Raw genomic sequence first — 16,185 nt, 5'->3', positions numbered from 1 at the left:
GCGCCTGCCTTTGGCCCAGGGCGTGATCTTGGAGTCCTGGGATTGAGTCCCGCGTTGGGCTCCCGGCATGGAGCCTGCTTCTCCCTCCTCCTGAATCTCTGCCTCTCTTTCTCTCTATGCCTATCATAAATAAATAAATAAATCTTTAAAAAAATAAAGTACATTCTTAAATGGTTTTTGGTAATGCTACATTATTTTTTTAACTGTGGCAGAATACATATAACATAATTGGCCATTTCAAGCATTTTTAAACATGCAGTTCAGTGGCATGAAGTACCTCCACATTGTCTGTGCAGTCATCCCCACTGTGGGATTCCTGGGTGGCTCAGTGTCTGAGCATCTGCCTTCGGCTCAGGGTGTGATCCCGGAGCCCCGGGATCAAGTCCCACATCGGGCTCCCTGCACGGAGCCAGCTTTTCTCTCTGCCTGTGTCTCTGCCTCTCTTTCTCTCTCCGTGTCTCTCATGAATAAATAAAATATTTTTAAAAAATCATCCCCACTGTCTGTTTCCAGAACTTTTACATCATCCCAAACAGAAACCATGTAACCCTGAAACAATATTCCCCCTTTCTCCCCTCTCCCAGCCCTTGCTAACCTCTTTTCTACTAGAAAACTTAGTTTTCATTACTTCAAAAACTAGCCAGCAGCTTTGGGGCCCCGGAAAGAAGAGTTGAAAGGAAAGGATAGCCCTAAGGAGGGGGGTGCTGGGCTAATCAAGTGTGGTTCTTGGTGGGCCTGATAACTGGTTCCTGGAGCCAAGTTCCTTGACGGGGGGCCCACGTGACCAAGTTTACCAAGCTGCACTGCTTCCCCCTGCTGGAGACTGCACTTTTCTTCCTGATGTCATGGAGCACGTTCCTGTTGGCCGAAGCCTGCGGGTTTACAGGTGGGTTTTTACTCGCCTGGGCCACCCTTCCCTTCATTGTATCCATCCAGGGCTTTAGGAGCTGGAGGGGAGCTCATGGAGCCGCTGCACCGAGTTGATGAACTGCTCACAGAGCGTCCATATGAAGGATTGCTGAGCAAGGGGGATGTTCTGCTTTAAGAATAATTTTGTTTCCCAAAGCCACACATTTTTTAAAGAATGAAATTTATTGTTTCAAGGCCAGCTGTCTCTGAATACTCATTCTAACTGTAAATAGATGTTTAGCTGCAGAGGTTACTCAATACATTAACTTATTTGTATCATCCCCCTAGATTGCTACTTATTTTACAGGCAGTAACAATAACAAACGAAATCTGTGTCCTTGTAAGAATAACTTTGTATTTACTCAGATAAGTATAAACACAGTTTGTCCTTGTTTTGTCTCTGGTCTATTTAATCATTGTTTTTCAATATTATGTTCTTATGATGCCAGTTTCGGGTATTACTGGTATAAGTAACCTTGTGGTTTTAGTCCCTCACATTTCTCTCATCAAAAAAAAAAAATCACTGAATTTTTCCATTAGAAAACTCAAGTATAATTATTATACATAATCTAGAAAGTTGGGAAGCTCTTTCATCCTCTTTGCAAAATACTGCAACATATCTTTACATGCAGCATTATAAAATAGCCCACTTCTTTAAAAGTTGACAATTTTCTGTAAATGTATAGACAAAGGCTAGGTATGTCAGTTGTCTTGTACAACATAATGGTTACCATTAATCAGAAATCAAGGTAATCAAGGCTTGGATAAATGGAACAGTTCTCTGGATCCATTTTGTCTGAAGCCCACGTCCATGTAAAAATAGAAAAAAGGATTTGCTTGCAATCAAATTCATGGTTTCTAAGAACAGAGAGGAACATGACAAAAGGATATGATGGGCCCTCATGGTCTCTCTTTTTTTAAATGACTTATTTATTTATTTATTTGAGCTAGAGAGCAGAGGGTAGGAACAGAGGGAGATGGAAAGAGAGACTCTCAAGCAGACTCCCCACTGAGCATGGAGCCCGACACGGGGCTCAATCCCACAACCCCGAGCTTATGACCTGAGCCGAAATCAAGAGCTGGCCATTCAACCGACTGAGCCACCCAGGTGCTCCCACAGCCGCTTTGAAGGAATGAAAGCTAAGTGCCAAATTCAGCAGGAGCAGAAGAGGGGAGAGAATGCCCTTAAAAGTGGAGCAAGAAGGGAAGTCGAGGACCTTCACCTTGAAGGAGGGCAGTCAGAAAAGAAGGAAAAGTTTATATGAGTAGTGGGGGAGGGGGGAACATTCAGTAATAGGGAACTTTCCAAACTATTCAGAAAGTTGGATATGTTGGGCTAGCCTACCTTAAGTTTTTGTTTCAGTGGGGATTTTTTTCCTCCTTCTTTTTTTTCCCACTGATTTTTTTACTTTCTTTAAAAAAAAATCTCTTACCAGGTGTTGTGGCGGTCCTTTTCTGTGGAATCACACAGGCTCATTACACCTACAACAATCTGTCGGTGGAATCAAGAAGTCGAACAAAGCAGGTGAGAGTGAACCCTCGGTCTTCACAAGTTACCTGTGAATTCAAGGGAGGAGACCCACGGGGTTTACGGCTTCCTTTTCCCGTTCTGTGCAGCTCTTTGAGGTGTTACACTTTCTGGCCGAGAACTTCATCTTCTCCTACATGGGCCTGGCGCTGTTTACCTTCCAGAAGCATGTTTTCAGCCCCGTTTTCATCATTGGAGCTTTTGTATCCTTTTTCGGCTCTTCTGTTTTCTATGTGTACAGGTGACCGCTGCTGGGGAAACTCTAATAAGGATTTCTGTTCTGGGTGGGTGACTGAGCCAAGTGCTAGTTCATGGTGTTTTCATGAGGAGAGAAGAGAAGGCTTACGTGGTTCATAAAGCTAAATATATTTGATTTAAGGGTTAGCATTTGATCTAAGGTTGTCCTTTTCTGCATATTCTGTGTAAGGTGTTTTTTCTGTTACACTGGTGCTTGGCAGGTGGTAGCTTGTTTTGTAAAGCAGGCTTTTTATTTATTTACTTATTTTTAAAGACTTTATTTCTTAATTTATTTTAGAGAAAGAGGGTCTGTCCATGTGCACATGCATGCAGGAAGAAGGGCAGAGAGAGGGAGGGAGAGGGACAAGCAGACTCCCTGCTGAGCATGGAGCCTGACATGGACCCGAGCCCATGACCTGAGCTGAAATCAAGAGTCAGATGTTTAACCCACTGAGCCACCCACTTGCCCTGTAAAGTACTCTTCTTAGCAGAAGTTAACTGTGTGAGTGCTGGAATCATTTTTTTATTTCATTGCTGCCTGAGTTCCAATCCAGGAGGTTCCCAACTGGGAAGACCTGAAGGTTCTATTACTCTTGTAGACCGCACACTGGTGCAGGCTGCCCAGAGAAGCCTGCAGGCAAATGAACATGCTTTCAGTGGAGTGTCCCTGCTGTCATAGAACACAGTGGAAAAGACTCCTTTTTTCCCCCCCAAAAAAAAAGAAGAAGAAGAAGAAAAGACAAAGTGGAAAAATACTTGATTCTTTGACTTAGTTCCATTGTGAGCACAGTTTTTGGAAGAAAGACACAGTTTTGGGGATTGGCTTCTCTCGAGGAAGGAGGGATGTGAATGCCCAGCACTGGATTGCCAGCTCAGAGTTTTGATCACTTCGCCTCAGATCCTATTGTTTTTATTGAAGGAAACTTCTCTGGGGCTTGGAACCATAGCAGTCCAGCTCAGCCTGGATTTCAAAATGCTGAGCCGGCGTCCCCTATTGCTGGGCATTTCCTCTTGCCTTTTCTGATGCCTCACAGCTAACCTGAAGAAAAGAAGTGTTTTTCTCTTCTGGGCTATTCATTTACAGTACAGGAATAGGTGGCATTCCCTAACCAGCTCGATAGTGACAGTGGCCTATTGCCATGTGGAGGCCTTCCGGTTAGAGTGTTAGCTGCTTCAGCTGGGGCTCTTTCATTGGTCTTGCCCACTCACTGGACTCACAGCTAAAAATCTGGGGGCTTAGTGTTCTCATTTTTGATTCAGAGAGACCTTGCACATCCTCTGGATTTGCATTCCTAGCACAGCATCCTGTGAGGGAGAGCGAGAGAGCAGCTCTTGTTTACAGAGCAGGGCCTGGCCGGGAGGGCAAGCAGGGCCCTCTGGAATCCTGAAGGCCCCTGAGCGCTTGAGGAGCTTCACGTGGCTTCTGGGATAGAATGTGCTCTCGAAGCATGACCTGTCTCCTTCTGTTGAAAACAAAACAGCCCAACACAGAACCAAGGGGGGTAGGGAACCCAGCTGAAAGCAGAAAAACAGGCAGCCCTTTACCCCAGAGAAGGCAGAAGACCGTTGGGCCTTTGCTTCTGTCTGAGGCAGCTGTAGCTCGCGGCAGCTGGTGCTCGGCTGAACCGGAAGCTCCTGGCCCTGCGGCTCCCAGGGCGGTTTCCTTCTGTGACCAGGGCAGCCTGCAGCTCTCTCCACTGGGCTTTGGGCTTAGCTCAGCAACTGACGAATGCCCCATTTCCCGGAATTCTTTGCCTTCCACACTCCTGTATTTCCTTGTCAACATTTGAGCCCCTCAGGGAGAGAGATCTTTCCCCCTGCCCCCCCCACCACCTCCCCTTGAGTCTTGGGAGGAGTAAGAATGCTCCTTAAGTGTACCCAGTACTTTAACTTTCTCATTCGTAGCATCTTCCTGGTCATTTGGGGCCCCTACTGTTTACTTCCCACCGAGGCTTATGAACTCTTGCCCAGAAAACTTGCTCTTTACCATTTGACCCCAGGGGTTAGGCGTTTGTTCTTCTGACTCTCCTTCTTATGGAGCCCACACCACTGTTTACTCCTCTCAACACCCCCACACACACCCCTGCCGGGGTACCCGTGCTTTTTTCTGGACCCAAGACCGGGAGACTTGGTCCACACCAGCCTAATTACATCAAGAAGTTCCAACAACACAGTTAATGGGTTAGAAATTACCTCTGGGAGCCAGGAGGTTGGGAAAGTTGGCTAGTTGAATCCCCACCTGTGGCTGAGACTCACTTTGAGGGAGACTAGACAGCCTGGCTGCCTTGTGCTACCCTCCCACTCTTTGTGCAGTTATCTCCTGGTCATGAGGTGTCACAGCATCCCTAAAATTCTCCTCTCTGCCAGAGGCTGGGGGAAGGTACCGTTCTAGATACCTGTTGGGTCCTTAACCTCCACCTGGTGGTTAGGTTGCCATCTTTCTGGGCAGAGCTGCACACATCTACCCGCTCTCCTTCTTCCTCAACTTGGGCAGAAGGCATAAGATTGGCTGGAACTTTCAGCACATGATGATGTTTTCAGGTAAAAAACCATAAATGTAAAGAAAATGCATTTTGTTTGGCAGGAATGTTAGCATGATTAAAATATCATTGATAAGGTTCATAAAGAGACAGAAGTTCAAATTCCTGGTTCTTTAGTATTCCCCCACAGTGCTGAGTAGACCAACGTACACAGAGTTAAACAGAGTTAATATTGATTTTGCAAGCCATACTACCAAATGTGAACATTCTCCCCTAAAATAGACACATCTTCATTTTTATCTCTACCACCCACAGTACCTGAAGATATAGAAGTATGTAAAGTACTTGATAGTTTTCTAGTAGATATTCATAATCTTCCAGAAGGGCTCCAGATCTAGAATTAGAAAGGAGATAGGCCTTTAATTAAAAAAGAACACAGGCAAAGTCACTCAGTACCTCCCAGCTACAGTATCCACTCTTGTAAAATAATGAAATTGAACTAATTAGTTGAGGTTCTTCCTAGCTCCAACTTTCTCTGAAGCAGAAAACAAAAACCAAAAAAACCACTTTCATAAACAAGATGAGCCCCAAACCGGAAGTTAACAGCTATGATAGTTCTGCTTGATTTACACTATCTCCCAGATGCCGCCCCCCCGCCCTCCACTATAAAGCTGAGAAGTGTGCTGAAGCCACTGAGTGGACAAAGGACAGTAAAGTATGTGGAAGTAAAGGAAGGAGAGAGCAATTGGCATGAGCTGATGGTGGTAAGCATCAGGCATTATAGACAAGAGCCAAGATAGAGCATCTTTGCGGAACAGAGGGAGGAGATGGTAGGGCAAAAGGCTACAGTGATCCTTCAAGGTACTTCTGTCCTGTGTGGGAGATGGGGAGGGGCTGCACAAGAGGCAAAGTGAGCAGCAGCCCTCTTACTGCTACGTAGTAGTGCTCAGGGGCCTCAGAGTCTTACCTAACTCTCACCAATAGACACTGCTTGGCAAAGCAGTTGCTCTGTGTACTATGTGCTTACATCTGCACTTAAACATGCAGCCTGCCACAATGAGTCCCTTTCACTCTGATACACGTTCATGGAGCATTCTTTTTATAAGCCACAGTACTGGGTTCTGGAGGATACAAAGACAGCCTCCTTGCAGGGCTCACAGTCCCCTGTGAGGGAGGCAGGTGTGCAAAGAGCTAAGTGTCTCTGGAGAGAGGGTGACACATTGCACCTAAAAAGTATGGAGTCAAAGTGGAGAAGAGGACAGCCTAGGGTCATCTTTACCAAGGGGGTAACCTTCAACCTGGGCTTTCGAGAGATGAGTCTCATGAGGCAGTGGGTTGGAGAAACAGGAGAGCATTGCCAGGCGTGGCTTTTTCCAGGAAGGGAGTAGTGTGGTTTCAATGTAAGACATGCAGGGTAATGCAGAAAGAGGGTAAGGTTGGATGGGAAAACTGCATCTAGGCTGCTGGGAGCCTTTAGGCTATATAGGAACCACCAGTTGGGCTCGTTAGAGCACCTTGCTGGGCCCCACCACCAGAGTGATTTTGCAGCTCTGGTGTGGGCCCCAAGAACTTACATTTCTCATATATTCTTGGCTGCTGCTGGTTTGAGGAACACACTCTGAGAACCACTATTGGAGTCTGGATCACAGAGAAGCTCCAGTGCTGTGCCAAAGAGTTTGGGCTTGACTCAAGAGCAGCTGGGCAACTTTAGAGGTTTCTCAGGAGGGCATGCCAAGATCCTCCTTACATATTCAGAAAGTACTGCCGGAAAAGAGCAAGACCAGCTGGAGATAACTCAGTCACCTAGACAAACTTAAAATATGTTCATTATTTTCTGTACTAAAAGACTGAGAAATACACAGTGCTGTTTAAAGATATCTCCTGTAAAAATTATTTCCTGCTGGGAGCAATCTCGCCATTGAAAGGAACTCAGTTCTTCAAAGTGATGAAAAACCCAAGGCTTCTCCTTCATTTTGCTTACAGTACTTACCTAATAAGAGAAAGACAAATGTAGTACACATTGTCTCTCTCTGACCCCCAATGTTCTTCTTTGAGACAACATTCCTTTAGAGGCTTAGATATTGATCATTGACAAAGCTGGCTGTCAGGCAATCTAAATCTGTATAAGTATCTCACTAGCATAGAAAACATTAACTTTGCTCTGTTTTTTCATGTCACTTTTTGGAATCATTCTGTGGTGAATTGTGAAGTTCTCAGATTAGTGAATTTACAAAATTATTAGGAAAGGTAGGAACACCTACACAAACAGATATAGTGGGAATAACTTCTCATTCTCTCATAAAATGTACACAGTCTTCCCCCCGGTGAACAGGAACTTATACCATATTATCTATTAAAGACCATGGATTCAGTATTTACTATAAAATAAATGATGATCATAGTATGAAGAAGGAACAGAAGAGCTTAGATAAACACGAAAATGTGTGGGCATAATATTTTTTTAAACAAACAACATTAAATGTAACAAAATCAGATGCAAGATGAAAATATGAAAACTCACATAGAACAAAAATTTGTAGGGCAGCCCTGGTAGCGCAGCGGTGTGGTACCGCCTGCAGCCCGGGGTGTGATCCTGGAGTCCTGGGATCGAGGCCCACGTCAGGCTTCCTGCATGGAGCCTGCTTCTCCCTCTGCCTGTGTCTTTGCCTCTCTCTCTCTCTCTCTGAATAAATAAATAAATCTTTAAAAAAAAAAAAAAAACCACCATCTTTAAAAAAAAAAAAAGAACAAAAATTTGTAAATATATATTAAAAATATTTACTATTGTTTCACTTCTTTGTGAGTGTTGCACTATGTAGATCAAAACATATGCTTTCAAAATTAAAGGTATGAATATACTTAGCTTCACAAATTTAATTTATCTTCCTCAGGGTGTTTTTTAGTGTAATCGACACATAATGTTACATTAGTTTCAGATGTACAACATAGTGATTCAGCTTCTCTATAGGTTGTGCTGTACTCACCACAAGTATTTGGTGCTCAATCTTAATACCCATTCATGTGAATGAAGGGTCAGTGAATTATAGCCCCTGGGCCAAATCTGGCTGCTTCCCATTTTCATATATTCCATGGCTAAGAGTGGCCTTTACAGATGGACATCTATAATCTATGTGATGACAGGGGATCCTAACTCTGAAATCCAATTAAGTGAAATATACTCCTCCAAAAGAATTCCATTGTTTTCATTAATGCACCTATATTATAACAAATTGTACTCCATTATTATTATTCTATTCTTGGCTTCCATTGGTAAGATTTTGTGGAAATTTGTTTTTTCTTGTATATATAAGTACCCACACCATATCCTTGATTTTTTTTCCCCTTGCCCCACAAAGCATAAAACATTTAATATCTGACCCTTTACAGGAAAAGTTTCCAACCCTTGATGGAGATCAGGTTATATCATTTCTTCTTTGTGTGGCTTTGCTAAGGAAATGCAGAATTGTTCTGTGGTTCATGGCACACAGGCCACAAATATGCATTTGGCATATTCATACCTAGCCTGTTACTTAAGTTTATAATGACTGTAGAGTGCCTGGATCACAGACCTAGAGAGCTTATGTTAGTTATTTCTTATTTACATTTCCTTTTACTTCATGTTACAAGCACGAGAACTGTTTCAGTAATAAGAGTGTTATTATTCTAGAATATGCTATATACAAAGTACTGCAGTGTTTTTCTCATTACATTTGGGCATTTTACAAAAAGAAAACTTCCAACTGGAGAAAACCATATTCCCTTAAGTTTCTTCTTTCTGAAGAAGACAACTTGACTTGCAAACCATACGTTCACTAGCCCCAAGTGGCAGCAATGGATTCCAGGACACGTTGTCATTTGGCCTTATAACCAAATCCTCTTCTTTGGTCCCTGCAGGCCTCAGGGGGGCAATGGCATTTGCACTGGCCATCCGAGACACAGCATCCTATGCTCGCCAGATGATGTTCACGACCACCCTCCTCATCGTCTTCTTCACCGTCTGGGTCATTGGCGGAGGCACAACACCCATGTTGTCATGGCTTAACATAAGGTCAGTTTGAAACCATGGCCGGTTTCATGTCTAATTGTGTCACTGTGCTCACCCAGGTGTGAGACAGCCTAGTGTTCGGAAGGTTTTTATGGGGTTTTGTTTGGTTTGGGGGAGGAATTAAAAAACAATATGTAAAAATTCCGAATGTCAGATTTTCCACAAGAAAAAAGATTGTCATTAAGAGTTTTGTCAGTACGAAAACACAAGGCTTTTGAAATATCCAGACCTTGCTAGAACAGTGACACTAGGGCAAGAATTCAAAAGTCCTAAAGCTGCAGGCAATAGAACGGACATAACTGCTGGCAACATCTGGCATTTCACAGTCCTTTGAAATCAAACTAAGTCCTCCTAAATAATCTCATCCACCAGAAATAAAAAGAGGCAATTTGAGTTTTGTTTCTAGGAGGAAACTGCTCTGTTACTTCTTACTCGAGTGCACAGAGGTGACATTTCCTGCCTAACCCTCATTTGTTGCAGCCTCCTGGATGTTCCCCGCCTGTGGTTTTGCAGCTGTATCAGGATGGAGAGCACTGATCTAAAGTTGATTTTTTTTTTACGAGCATTTGAATTGCAAAGTATGCTGTGAGCCCCAGCACCTGACAGTAAAGATGACGCTGGAACAGAGGTCACGAGTCACAGAGCCTAACTCTGGCTCTGTCTTCAAGGCAAGCCCTTCCTGTCTTTGGGCCTCAGTTTCCCTGAATGGTAAATGAAAGCAGGCTGTCAGATCTTCCACCAGCCCCTTCAGGCCTCACTGTATGTGTTCTGCCTCATGGGAGGTGCTCCCACCACCTCCCTCAGTTTGGGGTCTGCAGAGGGTGTTGTGATCAGAGCGCGACAACACTCGGGGTGTGCATGGGTGCAGGGAAGAATACTATGAAGAGCCACCAGGTGGCAGTGTTTTCCTCTTCCTCTACGGACTTTTAGCTTTTTTTCCTTCTCTGGAGCATAGAAAGCACCAGACTGACAACCGCAGAGCATACCTAGCTTGAAGGAGAGGGCCTATCCAGACCTCGTGGTCATCCTTAGAGTCGGGGGTGGGGGGACTGGAATTTGGGAGAAAACTGGAATTTGAGAGAATAGTTTCCACCACCTCCTCCCCATCAAGGACTTGTGTACTGATGGCAGGCAGGGATTCCTGGGCTTGGCCTCTGCCAGCGGCACCATATCTGGGCTCCCATCCCTGTGGCTCTGCAGAACCTATGTGGGGCTAATCGGTGGCAGCCATAGAATAGCTGACGCTTGTGTGATGCAGGCGTTGTACAAAATGCCAGGCCTGCATTAAGACCAACTTCATAACGTTCCTATAAAGAGGCTACTACTACGGTCATCTCCATTTTAGAGTTGACAGAACTGAGGCATAGAGCAATAACTTGCCCAGGTCACATAGCTTTAGGGGGATGAGCCAGGATTTGGGCTCCTGCAGTCTTGCCACCCAATCCACAGCCTTGACTACTGTGCTTTACCACCTGTAAGAAGTTTGCCTGTGTCAGGGACTCCCTCTGTGTCGTGAAATTTGGGATGATTAGAATTTCAATTTCCTAATGTGAATCTCAAGAGTAGTATTAAGAGAAATAATTCATCATGGGAATATAAACCTGAAGAACAAAATGGACAGATTTTTGCCTCTAAACTGGCATACAAGATGGTACCAGCCTTGTTCTGTGTTAGAATAAGGGTAAAAAAAGGAGGCTTACCCTGCACACAGTTGAGAATCTTTAAGAATCTCAAGATTAGGGGCGCCTGGTTGGCTCAGCCATTGAGTGTCTGCCTTTGGCTTGGGTCACGATCCCATGATCCTGGGATAGAGCCCTGCATTAGGCTCCCTGCTCAGTGGGGAGTCTGCTTCTCCCTCTCCTTCTGCCCCTCCCCCACTCCCTGCTCATGCTTGCTCTCTCTCAAATAAATAAAACCTTTTTTTTTTTTTTTTAAGAATCTCAAGATTGACCTCTGAGGTTACTTCCTGCTCCTCTTTGGTCACTCTCAGTAGGTACCCTGGAGGCTCAGAGCCTGATTAAATCATGTTTGTTTTTCATGCTAGTTTATAAGCCCTCCACCCCACAGACATATATAGGACCAAATAATTTCCCACTGAATGGAGAGAGTTGACTTGTGACATTTTGCACTTCTGATAACCCTTTTCAGGACTGGATCATTAAAACTGTCCTATCCAGAACTGAGAGTTTGGGTAGCTCTCCCTGAGGCACAGAAGCTGTATATATGCACACATAAAATAACTGTATTGTTATGGAAATATTGATGTAATGTATATATAGCACCCAGAACATAGCAGCTAGCATAGTGAGAGATCAGGAAATGACTATGTATGTGACTGGGTATAGGAGAGTTCTAGTTTCTCTGCATCCTTGCCAGCATTTGGTGTTGCCACTATTTTTCATTGTAGTTGTTCTAATAGGTGTGTTGGAATACTTCACTGTGGCCTTAATTTGCATTTCTCTAATGATTAACGATGTTAAACATCTCTTCATGTGCTTATTTGACATTCATATACCTCCTCCTGGTGAAACACCTGTTCAAACTTTCTATTTTCTAATTAGATTGTTTGGAGTTTTTAATTGAGTTTTGAGAGTTCTTTATTTATAGTAGATACCAGTCTTTTGTCAGAGGTGTGATTTGCAAATATTTTCTCCCAGGCTGTAACTTGTCTTTTCATCCTTTTAGTAGAATCTGTCATAGGCCAGAAGTTTCAAATTTGAGGAAGTGCCATTTATCATTTCTTTTTCTTTTACGCATTGTGCCTTTGGTGTTACATCTAAGGACATTCCATTAAGCCCTAGGTCCTAAAGATTTTCTTCTGTTATCTTTTGAAACTTTTTTAGTTTTATGCTTGACATTCAAGTCTATGGTCCATTTTGGGTTAATTTTTATATAAGATGCAAGGTTTAGGTTGAGGTTTTATTTTATTTACCTATGGCCATCCAGTTGTTCTGGCACAATGTGTTAAAAAGACTAGTCTTGGGGCTCCTGGGTGGCTCAGTCGGTTGGGCATCTGCCTTCGACTCAGGTCATGATCTTAGGGTCCTGGTATGGAGCCTCACATCAGGCTCCCTTCTCCCTCTCCCTCTGCCTCTCCCCCAGTTAAGCGTGCTCACGCTCTCTCTCTCAAATAAATAAAATCTTTTTAAAAAACTAGTCTTACTCTATTGAACTACTTTTATTCCTTTGCCAAAACCCAGTTGGCTATATACATGTGAATCTGTTTCTATTCTGCTCTGTTGATGAATGCATTCAACCCTCCACACTATCCTGATAACTATAGTCATGTAATAAACTTTACTATCAGGTAGAGTGAGCCCTACCACGTTATTCTTTTTCAAAATTGGTAAACCTATTCTAGTTCTTTTCCATATATGTTTTAGAATAAGCTTGTCTATCTCAAAAAAAAAATCTTGCTGGAATTTTCACAGGAATTGTGTTAAACCTGTGTATCAGTTTGGGAAGAATTGCCATCTTTATTATGTTGAGTCTTTCAGTTCATGAACATGGCATGTTTCTTCATTTATTTATATTGTCTTTGAATTCCTTCATCACTGCTACATGGTTTTCAGCATATAGTGCCTGTATGTGGTTTGTTAGATTTATATTGGAATCTTTCTTCTTTTTTGAGTAATTGTATTATTCTATCTTTAATTTCAATTTCCATGTGTTCATTGCTAGAATATAGAAATATAATTGGTTTTTATATTTTTTTAGAGAGGGAGAGAAGAGGGAGGGGCAGAGAGGGAGAGAGAGAATCTTAAACAGGCTCCATGGCCAGCACAGAGCACTGATGCAGGAGTCGATCCCACAACCCTGAGATCATGACCTGAGCTGAACCCAAGAGTCAGAAGCATTACCAACTGAGCCACTCAGGCCCCCTGGTTTTTGTTATGTTGTTCTTATATCCTGTGACCATGCTGAACTCATTAGTTCTAGGAGGATTTTGTTTTGTTTTGTTTTGTAAATTCTTTGGGATTTTCTACATAGACCATCACATCATTTGCAAACAGAGACAGTTTTATATCTTCCTTTCCAACCAGCATACCTTTTATTTCCTTTTCTCGACTTACTGCTCTGGCCAGGACTTTCAGTATGATGATGAGTAACAGTGACATGAGCTGACATCCTTGTCTTGTTTCCAGTTTTAAGGGGAAAGCATTCAGTCTTTCACCAATAAGTGTAATATAGCTGTATGGTTTTTGTAGATCTTCATCATCATCAAGTTGAGGGAGTTTCTGTCTATTGCTAGGTTTTTGAGGTTTTTTTTTTATCATAAACAGGTGTTGAATTTTATCAAATGCTTTTTTCTATAGAGATATGATAATATTATTTTCCATGTTTTGCCTGTTAATATGGTGGGTTACATTGATTAATTTCCTTTTTTTTAGAGAGAGAGTGCACATATAAGTGGGGGAGGGGCAGAAGGAGAGTAGAGAAAATCTCAAGGAGGTTCCACGCCCAATGCAGAGCCCAACACAGGACTCAGTCTCATGACCCTGAGATCATGACCTAAGCTGAAATCAGGAATCAGACATTTAACTGACTGAGTCACCTAGGCACCCGTTCCCCCTCATTTTAAAACTAACTTTCAAATATTAAACAAGTCCTACTATCCTAAAACAAAACCCACTTGGTTATGGCGTATAAATTTTTTATATAAATGCTGAATTCTATTAGCTGTTATTTTGTTAAGGACTTTTGTGGTCTGTGTTCATGAGGGATATTGGTTTACAGTTTTGTTTTTTGTTTGTTTGTTTGTTTTTTTGTACTGCCTTTCTCTATTTTTTGGTTCCAGAGTAATCTGGCCTCACAAAATGAGCTGGGACATGTTCCCTACTCTTCTGTTTTTCTGGAAGGCATTGTGTAGAATTGACGTTAATTCGTCTTGAAAGTTTAATGGAATTCTCCAGTAAAACCATCTAGTCCTAGAGACTTCTTTTGCAAGAATTTTTAAATTGTGAAGGCAATTTCTTTAATAGTTATAGGGCTAATAAGATGATCTGTTTCATGCAGCACCTGGGTGGCTCAGTAAGTTAAGTGTCCAACCCATGATTTCAGCTCAGGTCATGGTCTTAGAGTTGTGGGATCAAACCCTGCTTTGGGCTTCACACTCACTGGGGATTCTGCTTGAGATTCCCTCTCTCCCTCTCCTCCCACTCATATGCTCTCTCTTGCTCTCTCTCGCTCTCTCTCTCTCTCTTCCTCTCCCTCTCTCTCTTTCTCAAATAAATAAATAAACAAATCTAAAAAAAGGTTATCTGTTCCATATTGGGTGAATTGTGGTGGTTTGTGAAATTGATCCATTTCATCTAAGCTGTCATGTTTATGTTTGTAATATTGCTTTGTTATCCTTTTGATGTCTGTGAGATCTATAGTGACACTCCTTGTTTCATTCCTGATATTGGTAATTTGTATCTTCTCTCTTTTTTTCTTGCCAGAGGTTTGCCAATTTTATTGATCTTTTCAAAGAACTAGCTTTTTATTTCATTGATTTTCTGTATTGTCTGTTTTCTATTTCATTGATCTCTGCTCCTATCTTTATTTTTTTCTTCTTTCTGTCCAACTCTACCCAGATAGCATAATGAAACAAATAGGTGGACAATACATATGGTGTTAGTGCATTGCATTTCCAAGATATGAATACACTGTAATTATGTAAGTGTAGAAACTGACATTTATCACATGATCACATGAAAAGAAATTCCCTCTGAAATAAAGTAATGAGATTCATTGGGTTTTCTGGCCTGTGGCTTCTGATGTTACTTCATGACCGTGAATAATTTACATGAACCAGTTTCTTATTCTAAATTGATTCAGAAACCCCCTGAAGTTCAGCGTGGTGTTTGACCTCTGTGACGAAAGTACAATCAATACCTACTTGTTCCTTACTTCTCCAGGCTACTGACAGAGATCATGAGGTATTAAATGGTTGCTCAGAAGTCAAAGGCCCAGGGTGGGGTTTGGAGTTCCACCCTAAATAATTAGAAGTTAGTTGTGATTTTTAACCATGGCTATGTACTAGTCTGTGTATAAGATAAAAATGAATATTCCACAAATCCAAAGCTAAGTCACTGCCCTCCAGAAATCCAACTTAGCTTTTTGGTATGTTGTGATTGATATTTTAAAACATAATGGCAGAACGCTCCAGTTATTTCCTATTAATGCACAGACTACATATTTTTTTTAGTCCCTTGAGCAAGGGTTGTTATTCACAGAAGGCAGAATTTTGGCAATTAGAAAAAAAAAAGACCGCCTTGTATGTGTCCAGAGCACATTTTGGCAGCGTGGTGGCTGTTCTATTTAGAGCTCCCCAGCTTCAGGTGACACACACGTGAAGTGGTAGTGATGGTGGGGGTGGAATGGCACGTGTGTGGCAGTCAGACGAACAGGTACTCTTCACACTCCAGAGTACAGTCATGCAAACACTCAAGGACAAGAAAGGATACTCTGCTCAGTATAATCCTGTTAGATTGAGAATTTACGATAAAGCTCTTTGCCAGATAACTCGAATAAAGGCAGGGAGAAGCCCTGAGCTCTTTATGTAATAGCATTTGTAACTGAATATTTTTTAAAGTGATTAGGGTGCCAGCATGTAATTAGAGGGTGGATCCTAGGGCGCCTGGGTGGCTTGGTTGGTTGGGCATCTGACTCTTGGTCTCAACTCAGGTCGTGATTTCAGGGTTGTGGGGATCGAGCCCCGTGTTGGGCTCAGCACAAGGTCTGCTCGAGATTCTCTCTCCCTCTCTCTCTGCTCCTCTCCCTTCCTTCCCCTGCCAAATAAATAAATAAATCTTTTTAAAAAAGAGGGGGCAGGTACTGTGAGGTGAAGAACTGGAGCTCTGGGGTGTGAGAGTCTTGGCCACAGTCTTGGTTCTACCATTTTCTACTTTTGTGACCTTGGGCAACTTATTTAGCTTCTTTACTCAGTTTCCCCCACCGATTTAGATGGGGACAGTAGTGTAAGGATAAAATAAATGTGATAA

At 42.6% G+C, this 16,185-nt stretch overlaps 1 protein-coding gene across 3 annotated transcripts in view; it reads left to right on the top strand.

Moving 5' to 3' along the window:
* Positions 1-16,185, top strand: part of SLC9A7 (solute carrier family 9 member A7) — a 147,732-nt gene that overhangs the window by 95,294 nt on the left and 36,253 nt on the right. For all 3 annotated transcript variants that reach the window (XM_041741643.1, XM_041741644.1, XM_041741642.1), the window contains exons 8-12: positions 781-886; positions 2,346-2,434; positions 2,527-2,640; positions 5,104-5,215; positions 9,049-9,202. In XM_041741643.1, the coding sequence (XP_041597577.1) occupies positions 781-886; positions 2,346-2,434; positions 2,527-2,640; positions 5,104-5,215; positions 9,049-9,202 (575 nt within the window). The remainder of the gene's footprint in view (positions 1-780; positions 887-2,345; positions 2,435-2,526; positions 2,641-5,103; positions 5,216-9,048; positions 9,203-16,185) is intronic.

The sequence above is a fragment of the Vulpes lagopus genome, chromosome X, assembly GCF_018345385.1.
Source record: "Vulpes lagopus strain Blue_001 chromosome X, ASM1834538v1, whole genome shotgun sequence".
In the NCBI taxonomy this organism is placed as follows: domain Eukaryota; kingdom Metazoa; phylum Chordata; class Mammalia; order Carnivora; family Canidae; genus Vulpes; species Vulpes lagopus.
Note: the sequence above shows the minus strand (reverse complement) of the source record. Positions and strands in the feature narration are given on the sequence as shown.